Source organism: Accipiter gentilis, chromosome 27, assembly GCF_929443795.1.
Source record: "Accipiter gentilis chromosome 27, bAccGen1.1, whole genome shotgun sequence".
NCBI lineage: Eukaryota > Metazoa > Chordata > Aves > Accipitriformes > Accipitridae > Astur > Astur gentilis.
Window position 1 is genome coordinate 1,841,505 of NC_064906.1, and position 18,885 is coordinate 1,860,389.

Genomic DNA, 18,885 nt, shown 5'->3' on the forward strand with positions numbered 1-18,885 from the left:
AATGTAACCATCTGTTTCTTACCAGTTTGTGACTGTAGCTTACATTCACGGTTTGTAGTGAACGTTATCAAGTTTAGCTATGCTTCAGCTCTTGGCTACAGCACTGCTGTTTGTCAACAGTGGTTTTCTCTAGGCTACATCCTAACAGTATTTCCATCAGCCAGTTCTGGAAATATCTAGCACTTGACCCTTGCTGCTTCAGCATTTTGATAAATTTCTCTGGGGCAGTACAAGAGCTAGCTGTGTGTTGGACACTGTTCCTTGGCCTGTTCCACTGTTGGGATAATCTCTCTGAACTGATGTTCAACCCATGTTGTCTAAAAGGGTGAAAGAAGTTATGCCATTGCAGACTGTTGTTGAGGAGAAAGGTTGATTACCGCACGTTGCCAGCTGCATTGTTTAAAAACTTAATGTATAGGGCTCTTCTAGGTAACTGATGGGCATGATTTTGTAACATAGGCTGCAAGAGAACCTTAGAGGACAAAAACCCAAATTTGACTATATCTTGTTACAGACAAGCTAATCCTTAGAAAAACTTCTCATGCATTAGAAGTAGTAACTGAGTTGATTCTGACTTGTTTAATATTTTCTTAATGGTTCATTTTCATTTTCACTTTGCTTCATGTATGTCCCAGCCACGCATGGGCTAGTACATTTATTTTATTTTTCACAGTATATGCCCATTGGTCTATATATCATTTGAGTGAAGTTTAGCTTCTAAACATCACTTCGGTATGGAAATCTTCAGCTTAAGTGTTCATGCTTTTGTTTGTGAAATAATTTCATAATTCTGTTAAAAATTGTACTGACAAGAGTGATGGTGTCTTGCTGTGTATGGAACAAGTTTGGGAATTCAGACGTGAAGACGGAAGGCTGAGACTACCTTCCTACCATTCAACTCTTGTTTGCCCACTTGGCAGATAATAACTATTTTTTATCTTTGTGGCTGCTTTCCCTTATCCTTGTAAACCAAAAGGATACTTTTAATGTAACATTAAAAGTTAACAGTTCTTCAGGATTACAGGGGGTATTGGAATTAAGAATTCTCAAAGCAGGACTAACTAAATTTCCTGAGCTAAAAGTGAATCTATGTAAAATTTGACTGTTTGGTTTAAGAAACTTGTATGATTACACAACGTTTTGATTTGGCTGTATTTCTGGACACAAATAATGCTGATTTTTAATCTTTCTTGTAAACTAGGCAAATGGTGGCTCGAAGTTTGCTGGACACTTTGAAGGAAGTCAGTGATGATGAGAGAGATTGTATTGCTGTGTTGGAGAGAATCAGCAGATTAGCTGATGATTCAGGTAGGTAGCATTAAACAATTTACTGGGTTAATGAGGGAAAGGCAGAATTGCGGAACTTGTGTTCAGCACAGGACCAATATGTTCTTTCTCATCTTCCAATATCCAAACTAAGCTTCTGCAAATGCAGTAAAATACTGTAAAATTTCATTTTGCTAAATCGTACCCCACAAGATGACTTTTTTCCTTACCATTTTCCTTAACAGAATTAAACCCCATTCAAAATGTAGGATTGCCACTTTCTAACAGGATGTTTTTTAATAACTTGTGTTATGTACTTTGCCTATTCAGCAGATCTATGTGGTTATTTTAGATATGTAGATAAAGATGACTTTCTTGTTTTGAAAAGAATCTTGCAAAACATCTGTACAAAACTCCCATTAGTTTTGATAGAATTTAAATACTGAAGTTCGTCCCTTGGTCCCTTTTGGGCAACAACTTGCGAAGGTAAGAGAGGCAGCAGGAATTGGTAAGCAAGATGCAGATACAAGTAATAAGTAGGAGGGCTCCGTAGATATAGAAGGACTTTTGCTTGTGAATATATTGGGACTACTGGGTGTGTGGAATAAAAGGCAAAAGCAGGAGAATAATGAAAAAGAAATGTGAAAGAAAAGGAGCACTTAAAAAGCGGTGAGGGAGTGGACAAAGGGAAGGATGGTGTGGACAGAGCTGCAACAAAATTCCGGGTTGAAGATGCTCTACAAAGAATTAAGGGCTGGATTTCAACATTGAAGATACAGTTGAAGCACTAGAAGGAAGAAGGAAGGCTTTAGCAGCAAAACATCAGAGAAGAACTGAAGTTCGTTCTTTTGTCATTGTAGGAGTGCTATGAAGAGAAACTTGTATTAAATCTTGTATGAGAAGAAAATGTTTCTTCTGTTTAATGTCTGTTAGTTTTTCTCCTTTCTTCCAGAATTGCAGAACATAATGCTTTCCAAGGGTAAAAAGGTATTCTGCTCATTTCTGTTATTTAGTCTTCATTTAAAATGCACATTTTTATTTTTCTGAGGGAATGTCCTTGTTTAGCTGGGAAAAATAGCCTGGTTTAAGCATTACATTACTGTATTGAGTACTTTTTGAAGGTTTCTTTAAGAGGAAAAAAGAGTCGCTATTCATATAAATTAAATGTCTTTAATTGAGAACAGTGGTGTGCTACTGTTTCTACAGTGCTTTCCTAGCAAAGCTCTGCTTCTGAAATCTGTATATACAGTGCTTGTTTGTGTGATGATGTTAACAGTTTTGAGCATCAGAAGCTTTCTGAAGCTTCAATTCAAGTTTGGAAAATAGGACAGATGTGTCCAGGGGAAAATGGCCTTGTGCGGCAACTTTGTAGCATTAGGGTTTTCATTGGTGATCAACTAAGTGTGTCAAGTCAAAGTTTGTTTAGGTAGAAATGTAATGGAAGCCAAGAGTTGAGCTCAAATCAATTTGTTCCCTTTAACAAGGGTGGAGTACATTGTTAGTCAGGGCTGATACTTTCTCAGAGTCAGTAGAAGCAGCATTTCAGGTTTTTCCTGCATTGTAGAAGTTGTCTCAGATCTGCCAAACTAGTAGCGCTGGATTCTGCAGCTGCCCCACAGACTAAATTTCTGCAAACTTAACTGTGAGTTTTGTGCCTCAAGCAGTTGCAGTATTGGACTTAGCCTGTTTCTGTAAGACAGGTTATTAGAATATCCTTGTGTCTTAAACCATGTGAAAATTCATTAGGGAACTAGATCGGCTTTGTACCTTCTTAATATACGTGCCTGACTTATTCAAACTGCAGCACACTGGTTTTTGTTCAGGTTGGTTTGGTTTGGTTTGGGTTTTTTTTTGTTTGGGCAAGGTTGCTATTACTAGACTTGTTTTTCATTTTTCTCTTGGCTGATGCTTTTTTCCATTTAGGATATTTTTTCCAACTTGTTCTGTAAACAAAAATATTTAGAATAAGAAAATATTATGAAAGTATGTGTGTGTTTTGACTTGCTTGGTTAGAGCCTGATATCTGTATGGTTAGAGCCATCCTGGAGTCAAGCATTCATGTTTAAATGCATAAATAAGTAAAAATAGAGACAAACTGTTGGGAAGTTGAACTAAGTTGTACAGGTCTTCTTGTTTCCAGTAGGTGATACTCATTAGTCTTATGCCTGTTTTTTAACATTTGGAGGTACTTGTCAAATCAAGTCACAGAAAGTGAGGTACTTTTCCTTTTTTTTTTTTTTTTTTTTTGGGGGGGGGGGGGGGAGTAGTTGGTATAATGAGGTTTGAATTGAAGAATGAACCTGGCATACACAATATCCATGCTCTGTGTGCTACTGCTGCTGTTATCTACAACACAGGTACAGCAGTGAACTAGAAATACCAATGGTCCTAAAGTTGCCTAAGCAGTCCTATGCCCTGTTAATAGCTTGCAACTTCAGAAGTCCTGTAGTTAGGCTGATGGTTTTTAGACATGGTCTTTGCTTGAAAAAGAAATGTATATAGGTTTTTTTAGGGTTTATTTTGTTTCAGTTTTTTTGTTTGTTTTTTTGTTGTTGTTGTTTGTGTTTTCTGTTTGGGTTTTTTTTCTTTGCTTTTAGCTTTTTTTCCCTTGTTTTTGTTTTGGGGTTTTTTTTTATAAGCAGGGGCTACAAGACAGCCATTTCTGTGTTTGAGAGCAAGAGAATTACAAAACAATTATTTTTATTCTTCATGTACTGTGATAACGCTTCAAGAAGCTAAACATTATCTCTGTTGTGCTAAGCACTGCATTAATGTGAAATAAAAATTAATCTTTACTAGAAAAAGATCTGGGTCCAAATATGATTGTAGGATGGAGGGCACAAAAAAATCACGAGACTAGGGTATGGTATGATTGACACAGATCTTGTCATACCAACTGGCTAACCAAGACCTAAAACTTTTGAGGCATCATGGTAAAGGCAAATATCAGCTCTGAAAATATTTTTTAAAAACTGTTGACAAAAAATTTTCAAAGAAATAGTTTTTGGCAGGACCTCATTTGGACTCCTGGAGTATCATCTTATTAATGTCACTAATTTATGAAAGTTTCTTAGGGGGGAAGAATTGAGTATTGTCTATACCTAAAGAATGCTAAGTGATTTTTTTAACATCTGTCAACAGCCAGTGTGCGGGTTGCAGGTGGACAGACAAAAGGGTGCAGGTGGACAGACAGCGGGTTGTAGTGAAATGTGTTTTGTGAAGGAAAGTTCTGACTCTCGTTGTGTAACTGCACATACAAATGATATAAAGTGAGTCTTCTCCTGATGGGGCAGTTTGGGCTTTTTCTAATTAATTACTTTGAGGTTACATGTGGTTTTGCAGCCTTTAAGATCAGTAGTATGCACAGAATACCTGTTCTGGTGGAGGAAACCCATCAGTGGCAGTTGGGCAATAATCTGCTGCCTCTGACCCCCTTGTCAAAGAAACTTTTTCTCCAAGTCTCAGTTGTTTGGAAGGCTTATTTTCTTCAGTGTTTGTCTTCATTGCTGTAGTTGGGTGTTACTGCTAAGCCTGTGACTTCTGCTGTGGGGTTTGAGTATTTTTCAGTCCTTCTGAACTCTGGACTTCCCTACTGTCTTTGATAGTGAGTTTCCTAGAATAGTTACAGATGAGATACCTTGTATTGCTTTGAATCTGCTGTTTAATCACTTTGCAATTTCTCTGTGTCTTTAGGGATATTAGGTATGGCTTCCCATTTAGATGTTTTTATGGTGTCTTTGAACCTACAAAAGCCAAGGAGCAGCTTGGCATAGAAGCCCAGTGCTTGGCAAATGTTAATTTATCCCCCATAAACACTTGTTAGAGATAAAATGCTTATCTTTGTGTTAAAACAGCTGGGCCTTCTTCATTCTTGAATGTCGACTAGCCACAGACTTATGTGAGCTTGAACAAGGGCCTTATGTCTGTCTTTTTTCACTTGAGTAAATCAGTATCATTCAAACTTTGTGTTTTTTTGGTACCAGCTCGTGAATGGCTTATATGATACAAGGCTTCATCATGTTGCGCACAAGTACGATTAACTGGCTTTGAAAGTTAGCCTCAGCCAGAATTATTGCATTACTGACATTTTGCTTAGTGTGCTTGCAAGGGGACCAGAAGCTTTAAAACTTGTTTTCTGAGGGTTCTTTTAGAAGGAGAGTCTATATCTTAGTTTCTAAAATATACGTATTTTAGCGTACTATGAAATAGATACATATAGGTATTTTTCTAAAGAAATGATGGGGGGGAAAAAGTGACTTCCTGGAGGACTGGTGCTTATTTGATTGAATGTAACCAACTAGATTTTTTTCTCCTGAATGAAAAGTAGTCTCTTTACTGCATAGAATCAGTTGTTCTTTGTTTGCAGTTTGCAAAACAAACTGATTTTTAAAACAATTATTAGACTAATTGGTCATTAAGCTTTTGAATCTATATAATCGGGCTTAATATGGATGGCCTCACAACCTTAATTACTTAAGTGTGCTTAACCTATGTTGGTAAGACCGTTTCAATTACTGCTGTTGGTATAGTGAAAGATGCCAACAATACCTGTTGAATAGTACATATTACAGTATTTCATTTGACAAAATCTTCATATGTAAGCAATATTAATAGGAATGCTAATATTTGCCTTTCCTAGCTGTCAATAGCTCCACCTTTGTCCCCCCCTCCTGCATCTCTATGTTTCAGGATTTTCCATACCTCTTCTCCTACCTCCTGCTACACTAAGAATTCTTTCCTTTGCTTGATGTGATTCTCTTTTGTCTCTTCATGCATCTGATGGATGACTGATGGTGACTTTACTCTCTCTCATTAGTCTGTATTTTACTCCTTGCTCTGCCAGTCAGTAATGAAATCCATTTCTGGTTAGTAAGAGAAAAGAACCTGACTACTGAAGCAGCATACATCAGACAAATCAGTCTTTCTGATGGACTCCTAAGCTAAAAGGGATGGGCTGTGGTTACAGTGTATTTTCACTTGTCTAGGTTTTCTTTTCTCTTCAAAAAAGGTAGGAAAGTTGGAGGGACAGACGAAACAGGAAATGAGACAAATGGAAAGGGAAAATATGGATTGCACTGGAAGGAAAAAAAAGAGAGGAAGGGAAACTTATATTTGGGAAAGAAGAGGATAGATAAAAATTTGAGTTGATAAACTGTAGGATTTATTTAAAATTTGTCTTTTATCATGCAAATTATGTGCAGTTTGAGAATAGTCATGTATATAAATCCAGTACTATTGCCATGCTGTTGGCAGATTGGCATCTTCGTATGCTGTGGACTTTCTATTGAGGCTGAGTACAGAAATAAGGATCTATACAGGGGGAAGGGCATGAAGGTGTTCTCTGTGTGGCTTGTTTCTCTGTAGTATGTATAAATCAGTATTTTTCTTTTGCCTTTCACAAAAAAAAAAAATTTAAAAGAAGAAAAGTGTAGATGCAAAGCTATGCACTTACACCTTTACTTCTTACTTACATAATAAGAACAAATGTTAATATTCAGGTGTACTTAAAACATTCATTGAAATTGTCAGTTAAAGCAGCGTTCATTTAACATCACCTGTAGTTTTTCTTCCTGTACACTTTTACAACACAAAAACCTTACAGTCCCTCACAAATGTAGGGAAAATTGACTCCTGCTTGTATTCCAGAATGGTCACTTTGAGATATCGTAAGCTTTGCAAAATTTCTTTTAAGTACTGTACATTGTTGCAGAATAAGCTATTGTGAAATAAATCTAGTTGCAAGCTGGCTTTGGAATAATTACTTCATTTACAAATAACTGTTCTGGAGCAATTAGTTGGTATTATACTGTGCAGCTCTGCAATAATCCCCTTTTTAATTTCCAGTATACAGCTAATGGTGGTGCTTTTCTTCCTCATAGCTGAAGTGGAATACAGAGTGAACTGAAGCCTCAGCATGTGTGAAATAAACATTACCCATTTATGTAGGAAAGCTAAGTGTATGTGCTAGGAGTAGCTAGATGAGTATGTTGGCACTTTGCTTACATGAGAGATGGTGTCAAATTCTAGGGGAAATTTAAATGTTTTTTTCATGGGTGAGTAAGGAACAGTTAATTCTGTGATTTTGGAGTCAGTTTGGGATGTTGATTTAAATGGTGATTTGTGAAATGGCTAAAACTGAAGGTTGGTGTGTGCAGGTCAAAGTCTGCTCAGGTTCTGGAGATGCTGGTTGGAATATATTGCTGGTTTCATGTGGTCTGGCAATCGAGAGAGGTGGAACTGTGTCATTCTGGCAACTTCTTTTCAATGTTATTTCACAAACAGAAGAAATGGCAGTCTATTTTCACTTTCTTCTGTCATTCTTTTAGTTTTGCTTCATTTCTAAAACTCAGTTCGGTCTAATTCTGTATCTAGAGAATACACAAGACCTGATAGAATGAAGAGCTAATGAATGACAAAAACAAGTATGAGTTTGCTTCTGAGATCTAATTTTTTTATATTAATATTTCTTTTCAAATTTTTTTGTTTTGACAAGTTGCAGCTTTTTTCTAGTAGCCTTCTACTTGAAGGTACAAGTCTATGCCTTAAGGAGATAGTTTGAAAAGAGCAGCATTTAAAAATGCTTCCTCTGCCAAACGGAAAAATACTGTTCCAAGCAAATATTATGGAGAACCTAATTGTACACAGTGATTTTTCCAGAGTGCCTAAAATAGAAACTTTCAGTCTTAATGTGAAGCAAAATTCTCCACCCAGATTTTGTTTATACTGTGTGAAAGCCTGGTCCTGACTGTATTGTACAGTGCAAAAAAAAAAAAACATGGATGTATTCCCCAGCTGGATGAGCTTATGCTTTAAGAAGCTGCATGTCATAATTTTAACTGATACTGTCATACTCTGTTCATGATGGTGATGAGAAAACCATAAATTTGGTTATAAACAACAGAAAAGTTTAAACTGAAATGGCAGACACTGTCATGTATTGAAGCCTGCTGGAATCTGTATTTGGAGCTGCCACCTGTCTAAGCTAAAGACAAAGCTGAGGAATGGATGAAGTGAATGAGAAAGTGCTGTGCTGTATCTTTAGTGGAAATTTTTTGCATTGTTGCTTGGGTCTTTAGGAAACATAATGCAAAAAAAAGCTCTACTGTAACCCCATCAGACTGCAGGTTTCGGCTCTATTCAGTACACACTGGAATATATGCTTCAGCATTTGGAAGAATTGAGCTCTTATCTAAATTGGTAAGCTTAAGGTTCAGGTTCTTGCATAGCAGCAGTAATTCCCCAGAATGGCACAAGCACCTTTTTGATTGTGAATTACCATGTTGCATTTCACAGCCAGTTACTTACACAGTGCTGGTTTGTTTTGAATTGACCTTACTAAGATCACAGAGTCATGTACCTTAAAAGTTAGGGAATGTAAGAACTAAGGTGACTTTACAGTTCTCATTCATTCCTGGGCATGAATTTTTCAAATCTTCAATTGCATCATCTTATCTGTGTTCCTCACAAAGCCAGATCTTACTTAGTAGCTTGGGAAGAAGGGGACTCGCTTTATGTGAGCAGCTCTTCAATATTGTCAGGTGGTGTGGCCACTCTCTTAAGTGCTGTATAATAGACAAACCCTGTTCTGAAGAAGAAAGGATCTTATGTTTTTGGTACTCGCTGCTCTCTTACTGGAGTGTTTCATAAAGAAACTTACGAATTGAGTTTCACAGCAAACCTAGTCAGTTTGGGGAAAGGGACTGTTGACATTACCAGTGGGTGGGCAAACTGTAGAGGTATCGAAGTCAAAACAGTCTGCCCATTTTGAGTGCCTAGCATCCAAAGCTTTATATATAGTTCTTGATACGCTTAATACAGAGCTCTTGTTGGCTTTGATGGCAGTGGTGGTGTTTCTTCAGCAGTGAAGACACAGAGTTCGGATTGCAATCAAATGAGTAGTGTGCAATTACTCTGTGAAGAGTCTCGCTTGAGCATTTTGCACAGCTTCAAGATAGGCAAAGGAACAAATCAGGTTTCTCAGCATTTTGCTTCTTTCACCCTGTTTTGAAGGTCATTGTCCTGGTTTCAGCTGCGATAGAGTCAATTTTCTTTCTAGTAGCTGGTATAGTGTTATGTTTTGGGTTTAGTATGAGAAGAATGTTGATAACACACTGACGTTTTCAGTTGTTGCCAAATAGTGTTTATACTAAGTCAAAGATTTTTCAGCTTCTAGTGCCCAACCAGCAAGAAAGGCTGGAGGGGCACAAGAAGTCAGGAGGGGACACAGCCAGGACAGCTGACCCAAACTGTCCAAAGGGGTATTCCAGACCATGTGACATCATGTCCAGTATATAAACTGGGGGGAGTTGGCCTGGGAGGGGATTGCTGCTTGTGAACTAACTGGGCATTGGTAGGCAAGTGGTGAACAATTGCATTGTGCATCACTTGTTTTCTATATTCCAATTATTTTATTATTGTCATTTTATTATTGTTGTTATTATTTTCTTCCTTTCTGTCCTATTAAATCGTTCTTATCTCAACCCACAAATTTTACTTCTCCCCCCCCCCCCCCCCCCCCCCCCCCCCAATTCTCTTCCCTATCCCACTGGGTGCGGGGGAAGCGCATGAGCGGCTGCCTGGTACTTGGTTACTGGCTGGGGTTAAACCGTGACAGTAGTATCACAGTAAGCCATCCTACTGCCCTCCTTTGCCATTGCTTGCTTCTATCATCTGATAGTTCTGCTACTTGAGGGAAGTGTGTGATTGCACAAGCAAACCAATCTAAGTGCCAGTTCTTGCTGCTTAATCATGCTGCTGTGGTGGGACAAAAGCTGCGTCAGCGATATCAGTTCTTTGATATGGCTTGTGGTCTGGCTGCACAAACAGTTGCATTGGCATAATGGAAGCCGCAAGTTTTGGGTTTGGGAGGGTGGGAACTGCCTGAAGAAAATTCAGAAACAACTTAAGAAGCACTGGTGCCAAACATGCAGTCTCAGCCAAATTTATCTTCCTCACTCTCCCTGCCCTCTGCCTTGCTCTGTCCCATCTGCCCTACCCCCCACTCCAAGTCATCTATCTGCTGCAAGAAATGAGACAGGAGTCCTAAGAAGTAAGAATGAGATCCTAGTGATAAGTGTTGTGACATAAGCCTCTCGTACCCTTAGATCATGTCCTGGGCATGTCTTGAAATAGCAGCCTTATGGGAGAGGTGGGAGTGAGTCCCTCCAGCTCTGGGCCATGGTTCCACTTTCTTGTCCAGCAAGTTCCAGTGCCCCTTCCCTTTAGTTGCCAGTCTTATCTCCTTGTCACTCACCTGTCAGCCCTCTGTCCCTCCTTGCCCAGCCTGATGGTTCCTTGTTCAGCTCTTTCCCATCTGCAGCCTTTTCAAAAGAGTTGCTCTTGGGAGAGGGGCTGTGTACAGTCTGCAGTGATGATGGCTTTCTCCGTCTTAAAATGTACTCCGCAAGGAAGGACTCTTCAATCTGTAGTTGCTGTGCTCTGTTGGCTGCTGGGCAGGTGGAAATAGAGGGTGTTTTCAAGGCCTCTTAGCTCAATCACCTTAGGGCAGGTTTTCACACAGATAGAAAAAAATGCGTTGAGATATAAAAGGACTCCTTTCTCTGGCACATTTCAAGCCCCTCTTCCAGAAGTGAAGAAGTTAGGCCTTGTCAGTTAAGAGGACCAGAATTCAATGTTGGAAGAAAACAAACGGGTTTGCCAACTTTAGTCTTGAAAACAGCTGATCTACTTTGGTTGAATTTTTTTGTTGTTTTGTTTTTCCTGAGAAAAACCTCATCCTAATTATCCTATCTCACGTTCTAAGGACTGCTTTGGCAAATTTTTATAAGGAAGCAAAAGATGAGTTACTATGATAGGAAGTACAAGGCAACTTTAATAGTAGGAGGTGCTGCAAGCTCCAAATAGAAAGTTGGATTGAAATTAGAAACTTAGACTGAGGATTGTAACTTTTTATTCTCTGGCTACGTTTTTTTAGAAAAATTGCAAGAAATAGTATTTCCTTCCTCTGCATTAATAAGGTATGTAGAATTTAGTTTTCAGAATTAATGATCTCATTAACTATTTACATTTGTCCTATTTACAGGTGCTTATTGTGGTCAGCTGTCATGTTCAGTGCTACAGACAGTCTTCACCAAACTAGAATTTAGCCTTTTGTTATCTGTTCATTTTTGTTAATTCGAGTCTGTTAAAACTTGTACATAGTTTGAGTAGTGTTCTTCAGGATTGCACTTCTTCAATACAAACTTCAGGATGTGTCTATTGCTTATGGAGTTCTTATGGAGTTCAACCACCGCATGTTTCAGAACATCTGAAGTTTAAATAAAAAGGCTTTTGTCCTGTGTGTTCCTGTTAATGTTTTGGGAAGAGAAACAGAGCAGATTGGAAGACTTTTTTTCTTTATTGTCATGAACAGCAAACCTATTCAGTATTGATTTATCTGGGATTTCATTTTGCATTTTGAAGCTTTGTCAGCAATTCACAAGCTTTACAGAGGATTTTGGTATGTTTTTCTGTAGGAAAGTAATTTAAGTCTATAGTCAAAGAAATGGAGCCCATAGGCATTTGATTACTTTGTGCCCTATGATCTCTCCTGTTCTCATTGTCCTCAGTGAAGAAGAGACTGCCCAGAGCATGGTACTTGCTTTAACTTTGTTTTGGTTTATTCAGGCCTAAGTTATCGCTTGGAACCAGTGTTCAAGAAAGCCAAGTGCTCCGTGCATTGGCCATGTAAAATACAAATGCAAGTTACATGCTTCTATTTAACAAAAGGTTGTATTTTTAATGTATCATGTTAATTCCAAGTATTCCAGGGAAGGTGGTTCTGGCCATACCATTAAGTCTTACCTGAACCAATTCATAGGGAAAAATTTAGTAAGGCATGCATATCCTGTGAACAGTATACGTCCTATTACTTAAAACATTGTAAATCAAATACTGTAACTTGAGAGTAATTGATGAGTCTTTGTTATATGTTTGTATAGGTAATCAGTTCTCTAATGGTAACCACAGATGGCAGCAAATTATTAAAGGATAGAAATACTTAGTACTTAGTTCTGAAATTATGTATTATTCTTTTCTGTGGACAAGTGGACTATCAGGCATGTGATAATGACCTACTTCTTAAACTGAAGCTGGTTTTTTAGTAGTTGGAATTTAATCCATGCTTGTATTTCTTCTCTTGCTTTTCCTCTCATCCCTCAAGTAGATATGCATGTTCTTCAGGGATTACGATTCATTAAAGCAGTGCACAGTCCCTGAATTTAAAAAATGAATGGAGTATTTTTTAAATAGTAACCAACTTTGATGAAAAACATGCCCGAAAGGTTTAACAGAAGCAACTGGAAAGAAGCAGGACCTTTTCCATCTGATGAAAATAGCAGTAGTCTTAAAAAGCAAAGCGTGAAGAAGAGCATCTGTGGTTATGGCTGATTGTCCTGCTGGGTGGGATCTTTACTGCATGAGAGGCTGTGGCCAGGAGTCCCCCTCAGTTTGTTTCTTCTCATAGTGGTATCAATTTTGGGTTGACTTTCAGTTTAGCAGTTTTCTTTGAAGTAGGTGATGCTTGTAGGGAGTTCAGACAGGTTCTGATACTCATAATATTTGGTGGCTTGCTCTCTTATACCTCTTCTTGTTTTTTGGTTTTTTTTTACTGAGAATGTGGTACCCATCTTTTTAGTAGTTTAGCAGTACAGAGTGTAGTTGTACCTAGTTTTGTAAAAAGATGATGGTGCTTGTCAAAATGAAACCTGACATAAACTTGCTGACATGAACACTTGAGAACATACTTTGTATGTACTGTAAAAAGCTTATTCTGGCAGCTTATTGTGTCTTTTTTGGTTTTATTTTGATCCTGACAGAGCCAACAGTACGGGCAGAACTGATGGAACAGGTGCCTCATATTGCTATGTTCTGTCAAGAAAACAGACCTTCAATCCCGTATGCTTTTTCCAAATACTTACTGCCTATTGTGGTACGATACCTCGCAGACCAGAATAACCAGGTAAGTGTCTTTTACAAATAGTTTATTGTTAGTTCAATATACCTGGTGTGATGTTAAATTTAAATAATTTACCATCATACAAGTGTGTAGTATTTCAGGGTAAAAAGATTTTGAATATACATGAAATGCATGGCACTCCGAACTTTAATTAAAGAAAATTTCCAACATTTTTTCACCTAATGTGATCTGTTCTGATTTGGGGCCCTTTATCTGGTATTGTATTCTTATGGACAAAATCCAACAATCATTTTGATAAGATTACATAATTTAAATTCTGGCAAAAAGGAACAGTAGTCACGAAGAACTGACTCCCTGGTATAATTCAATTTTTAACACCTTTATGTACCTTCATGGCCAGTTATTTGTATATCGATCCAGTAAAGCTTTTGGATTGAACTTGTGCGGTTTATTTCTCTGCATGTATGAGTTAGCTTGCCTAAAGCTTTCTTTAGGCTTCTCTACATCATTTCAGACGAGTCTAATCCTAGGTGATGGATTATTTTAAGTATTTTAGGCCTCTGAGTTTGTTACTTTTTTCCTTGCCCTTCCCAGATTTTCCATTATTAAAAATAGGTACCCTAACCTATTTTTCTTAGTAGTTATTTTGCTAATTCATGTATAATACAACAACCATATTTCTGGTTGATATTCTCTTGGTAGCAGATTCAGCGATTCTTTTCATCATCTTAGCCTCTATCAATAGTCTGTAGTTAATTTGGCTGGTTTGCTCCGAAACAAAGATCTCAAAATTGTTTTCAAAATCACTGCACTGCAGTGTATAGTCTTTTGCTGCATGTGTTTTCTGGTGAAATTACTTTTTTTAAGAGACAGGGGTTAGCCATGTATGAAGCCAATTATTAATGGTTATCTTATACAGTCCTTTTTTTTTTTTTTTTGATGGGACTAAGCAAAATTGTGTCTCAGAATTTATAATACATTCAAAATAAATGCAGTTATTCATTGTGAGCCAAACTTGTTAATCTCAGAAAAAAGAGATTTGTTTAATAAAATTCACATTCCTTAGAACTTTGTTACTCCCAATTAGTTGTGCTGCTTTCCTTTATGTATTGCATGAGCTTTGCTATGACTACTTTTTTTGATATTGCTATCCTGTGTTTTGGGAAGTGTGTAGGTGGACACTTTTATAATAGCATTGCCTTAGTTTACAATATGCAGGTGTTCTTGAGTTCAGACATAGTTTGTTTCAAGTGTGAAGTGTTTGCAAAAGTGCTTTTGGAGCACTTGTCCACTTGCTGAGTGCAATTAGTATAGGTGTGTGGCAGTATGTAGGTACAGCTTCCAAAGTACAGGACATACATTTAAATGAAAAACTAAAAAACTCTCTTTGAATTCCTTTGTTCAATATTTGTCTTTTTACGATAGGTAAGAAAAACAAGTCAGGCAGCATTGTTAGTTCTGTTGGAGCAAGAACTCATAGAAAGATACGATGTGGAGACCAAAGTATGCCCTGTTCTGATAGATTTGACAGCTCCAGACAGCAATGATGATGTGAAGACAGAAGCCGTGGCTGTAAGTAACAGCAATACCAAACCACGTAGTGTAAAGTTTGCTTGAATGCTTAGCATTACAGTGATGGTAGTGTGTTTCCAAGTTGCACATCCATGTGGTATTAAAAAGTAAAAGTTATATTGCTATCCAAAATTAATCTGTAACTTTTTCCATGGTGTGTTACACTCAAGTCAAGGTTAGATTTAAATTCAATAGCTTATATATGCTGTAAAGAAAAACTCAGCTGGACCAGACAGTGCAGGGGATTAATTTTATTGACTCCTAAGGTATCTGCTATTGTTGACTTTTTAGTTTTTTCAGGTTTGTTTGCTTTATGGAAGTTTAAATTGCATATGTAGAAAATTTCCATCAGTGAAAAATCTTTAATGCTTGAATTCTGTTGGGTTTTGCTGTATGTCTATTCTCTTTATTGATTTTGTTTTGTTTCATTAGACAAAATAATAAGCATCTGAGTTGATTAACTCATGGTTCGTTGGTGGTTTTCTTTTTTGCATTACATACAACCTTAATTATTAAAAATTATTATGTATTGAATTAAAATGGTAAACAAAGTAATAAGTTAATTTATAAAGGAGAAATGGCAGATTTATGCCCTTATGTTACCCTTGATTTTTGGCAGTTTATGTTGATGCTTTTTGCTGGGTGATTATTTTTTTTTAATTTTTTCTTTTTTCTTGAGAGAGACCTCATTTAATATTTTACTTTCATAATGTAGCTGGACTCGTAAACAATAAGCAGGCTGGGTGCTATTGCATTTCGCACCAAATTTCTAACTTTCTTGAAGAAGCTTACAGATACATAAGGGAATAAAATTTAAAGCAGAACTGTTTTACCCATCTTCATTGTTTTGAAGATGCTGAAACTTCACAAAGGTTTCTGTAGCTCACCGACCCCCTAGAGGTTAGAAAAATAATTTGTTGTTATAGGAAAATAAATTTAAATAGCTCTACTGATGTGATTAGGAAAGTTCAACATAAAATTCTTTTAGATTACCTTCTTTTGAAACTCTTAGTAAAAATCAGAATGAAAGAGCAGTTAGAGGGGAAAAGCTGTCACTTTCTTTGGTATGATATGCTTTTTCACTAATTTTATGTTAGGGAGTAGCATACATGGAATACGGAGTGTTGTAATTTTTAAATCATACAGAAGTTGTAGAAGTCACTTAAGCATATTAATTATCAATAATTTTCTGTTATTTGTAAATATATATTTATTCATTAAGTATTGGAATAGTGAAAGAATCTTGTACTTGTTTGTGGTTTTTTTTTTTTTAATTTTTGTCAGCCTGTTTGGTAAGATATGAGAGTAATTTCTGAGAGTTTGGTTATCTCCATTACTTAGGAATTTGATTTAGTTTGGTGAAAGACCAATGTCTTCTACAGCTGTGTTACATCACGACAGGGGGAGGGTAAAAAGAAAAAAAAGAAAAAAAAAAAAAAAAAAAAAAAAAAAGCTTTTTGCAGAAGCAGCCAAACCTTTTCAATTCAAAATATGGGTTTTTTTCCAACATTTTCCACAATTTTCAATAAAGCCTCTGCTTAACTGACACAGAATTGTGTGTTGTGGAAGCACCCCTAATTAGTGTCTGTCTTGCCATTAGATAATGTGCAAAATGGCCTCCATGGTGGGAAAGGACATCACGGAAAGACTTGTTCTTCCTAGGTTTTGCGAGATGTGCTGTGACTGCAGAATGTTTCATGTTCGTAAGGTATGAATTATCAGCATCTGGTCTGGATTATCTGTAAAAGGAGTGTCATGAACTTGGAACTCGCATTTGACTAAAATGAGTTTTTCCTGCTAGATGTCATTTGTGACACATATAAGTGAAAGCTATGGGGTTTCTTTGTAGCTCGCATTTCCACAGGTTTTGTATTTGACACTGAGGTTTTTTTTTCCAGAGTCCCTACCTTTATTATCAGAAACAAAGAAAGTATCTGCTTGTATCCTTATGATTGTGTAGGTAGCCATGAAAATGTGAACCAACTGTAACTGATACAGCATCAGCCACCTCAGCTCATATCTCTCTGTGTAGATGGAATTAAAGATGCTCATTAAGATGAAATAAACCAGTACTCCATCATGGTGTTTAGGTGCTGAGGCTTTGCTTTGGTTTCACCCTGCCATTGCATAGGTTATTTTCCTTGACAACTACTTGTTTGACAGCACTTTGAATGTGTTTTATCCTCCTTTCCTTTCACTTAAGTTCTGGGATGGTTCTTTTGTGATTAAAAAAGGCTGATGAAGCTTGAAATGGAGAAAACAATTTTTAAATTTTTTTAAACTATGGGAACTGTTGGAATGGGGAAGTAGCTGATATTGAGTCTGCACCAAAACCTGTTTTTATGGTTTCAAAAGCTGTTTATGTTTTTTCTTTGATTTCATTAGCTGCATTAAAACTATGGTCTTAGTGGTTATTTCTTGCATTTTTGTTTGCAAGGTATGTGCAGCCAATTTTGGAGATATCTGCAGTGTGGTCGGGCAGCAAGCTACTGAAGAAATGCTGGTAAGCCATTTCTTAAAGGATTTTTCTTTTTAATACAAATCAGTAGTGGAGCTGGACAAGGTACAGAGAAGGGCAGCTAAAATTATTAGAAGTTAAAATTGCTACATTCCCTTAGTAAAGAGAGACTAAAAAAAGCTGTGACACTGCAGTTTTGCTGACATGAGGTTATGATTGGTGTTTACAAAATCTTGAAGACCGTTACTATGAATACAGAACTCTTACTTGCCAGGTCACACAGTCTAGAGCTAAGGGGTTGTTGTGGTTTAACCCCAGCCAGCAACTAAGCACCATGCAGCTGCTCACTTGCTCCCCCCCACCCAGTGGGATGGGGGAGAAAATCGGGAAAAGAAGTAAAACTCGTGGGTTGAGATAAGAACGGTTTAACAGAAGAGAAAAGAAGAAACTAATAATGATAACACTAATAAAATGACAACAGCAATAATAAAAGGATTGGAATGTAGAAATGATGCACAGTGCAATTGCTCACCAGCCGCCGATCAACACCCAGTTAGTCCCCGAGCGATGATCTCCCGCCCCCACTCCCCCCAATTCCTATACTAGATGTGACATCCCATGGTATGGAATACCTGACCCAAACGGCCAACGGTGTGTCCTGGCTGTGTCCTGTGCCAACTTCTTGTGCCCCTCCAGCTTTCTCGCTGGCTGGGCACGAGAAGCTGAAAAATCCTTGACTTTAGACTAAACACTACTGAGCAACAACTGAAAACATCAGTGTTATCAACATTTTTCTCATACTGAACCCAAAACATAGCACTGTACCAGCTACTAGGAAGACGGTTAACTCTATCCCAGCTGAAACCAGGACAGGGGTACGCAATTGTAGAGCGGGGAGAGGGGTTTAAACCAGACTGAAGAAAATACCTGGGCTGTGGAGGCAGAGAGTATTTGCAAGTTCGAAAATATGTTAGGCAGGAATATGTCTTCTAGTGTCCATAAATGCAATGAGAGATTGCAGATACAAGAGGAGTGTGGAGGGAATAGGCCACTAGAAGTGGCAAGGTTTATGTGGTTTCTTTAAGCGGCATCACTTAATGCTGCTGTTCGTTGGTTTAATCGTTTAAAGTCAGTTTCCCTGGCTCTAACAAAGCCTCACAGCCCTCCTGGGAAGGAGGGAAGGAGGAAGAAATGCAGAGAAAATAAATGGGCAATAACAAATTAAGTAGAGGGAAGAGATACAAATTCAAAATGGAGAAGCAGGGAACTGGATGGAGCAGTGAGCAGAGGATCTGTAACAGTGCCCCCCATTCACCTGGCATGTCCAGGGAGCTGGTGGATGTTGCTAGGCTTGGGGACATGACAGGGCTAGGAAACAGAAACCAGCCTGACAGTTGCTGGGATCTTTCGTCAAGCTTTCTCTTCTTGGGGGTATGGACAGTAAATTTGTTGAGGGCCAGAAGAGGTTGATGAATCAGTGCCAGAAATTAACAAGGGGCTTATATGGAGAGAGTGTAAACGCAGGCACGGCTTCAACAAGAGGCTCTGCAGCCTTTTGCAGATGTGGTACTGGGACAGGTAGGCCTAGTGTGACCCTCGGGGCATTTCTTACGTTCTTACAGTATTTGCTGCATTTTTCCCTAGGTACTGTGTGATTCAAGCAATTTGACAG

The 18,885-nt window shown here is 37.8% G+C and overlaps 1 protein-coding gene across 12 annotated transcripts in view; it reads left to right on the forward strand.

Annotated features, from left to right (window-relative positions):
• The window catches only part of PPP4R1 (protein phosphatase 4 regulatory subunit 1), a 67,702-nt gene that overhangs the window by 22,164 nt on the left and 26,653 nt on the right, over nucleotides 1-18,885 (forward strand). For 11 of the 12 annotated variants that reach the window (XM_049830248.1, XM_049830251.1, XM_049830247.1 and 8 more), the window contains 5 exons: nucleotides 1,202-1,308; nucleotides 13,083-13,225; nucleotides 14,609-14,755; nucleotides 16,356-16,463; nucleotides 17,193-17,258. In XM_049830248.1, coding sequence (XP_049686205.1) covers nucleotides 1,202-1,308; nucleotides 13,083-13,225; nucleotides 14,609-14,755; nucleotides 16,356-16,463; nucleotides 17,193-17,258 — 571 coding nt within the window. The remainder of the gene's footprint in view (nucleotides 1-1,201; nucleotides 1,309-13,082; nucleotides 13,226-14,608; nucleotides 14,756-16,355; nucleotides 16,464-17,192; nucleotides 17,259-18,885) is intronic. The other variant, XM_049830252.1, reaches the window with a different exon arrangement.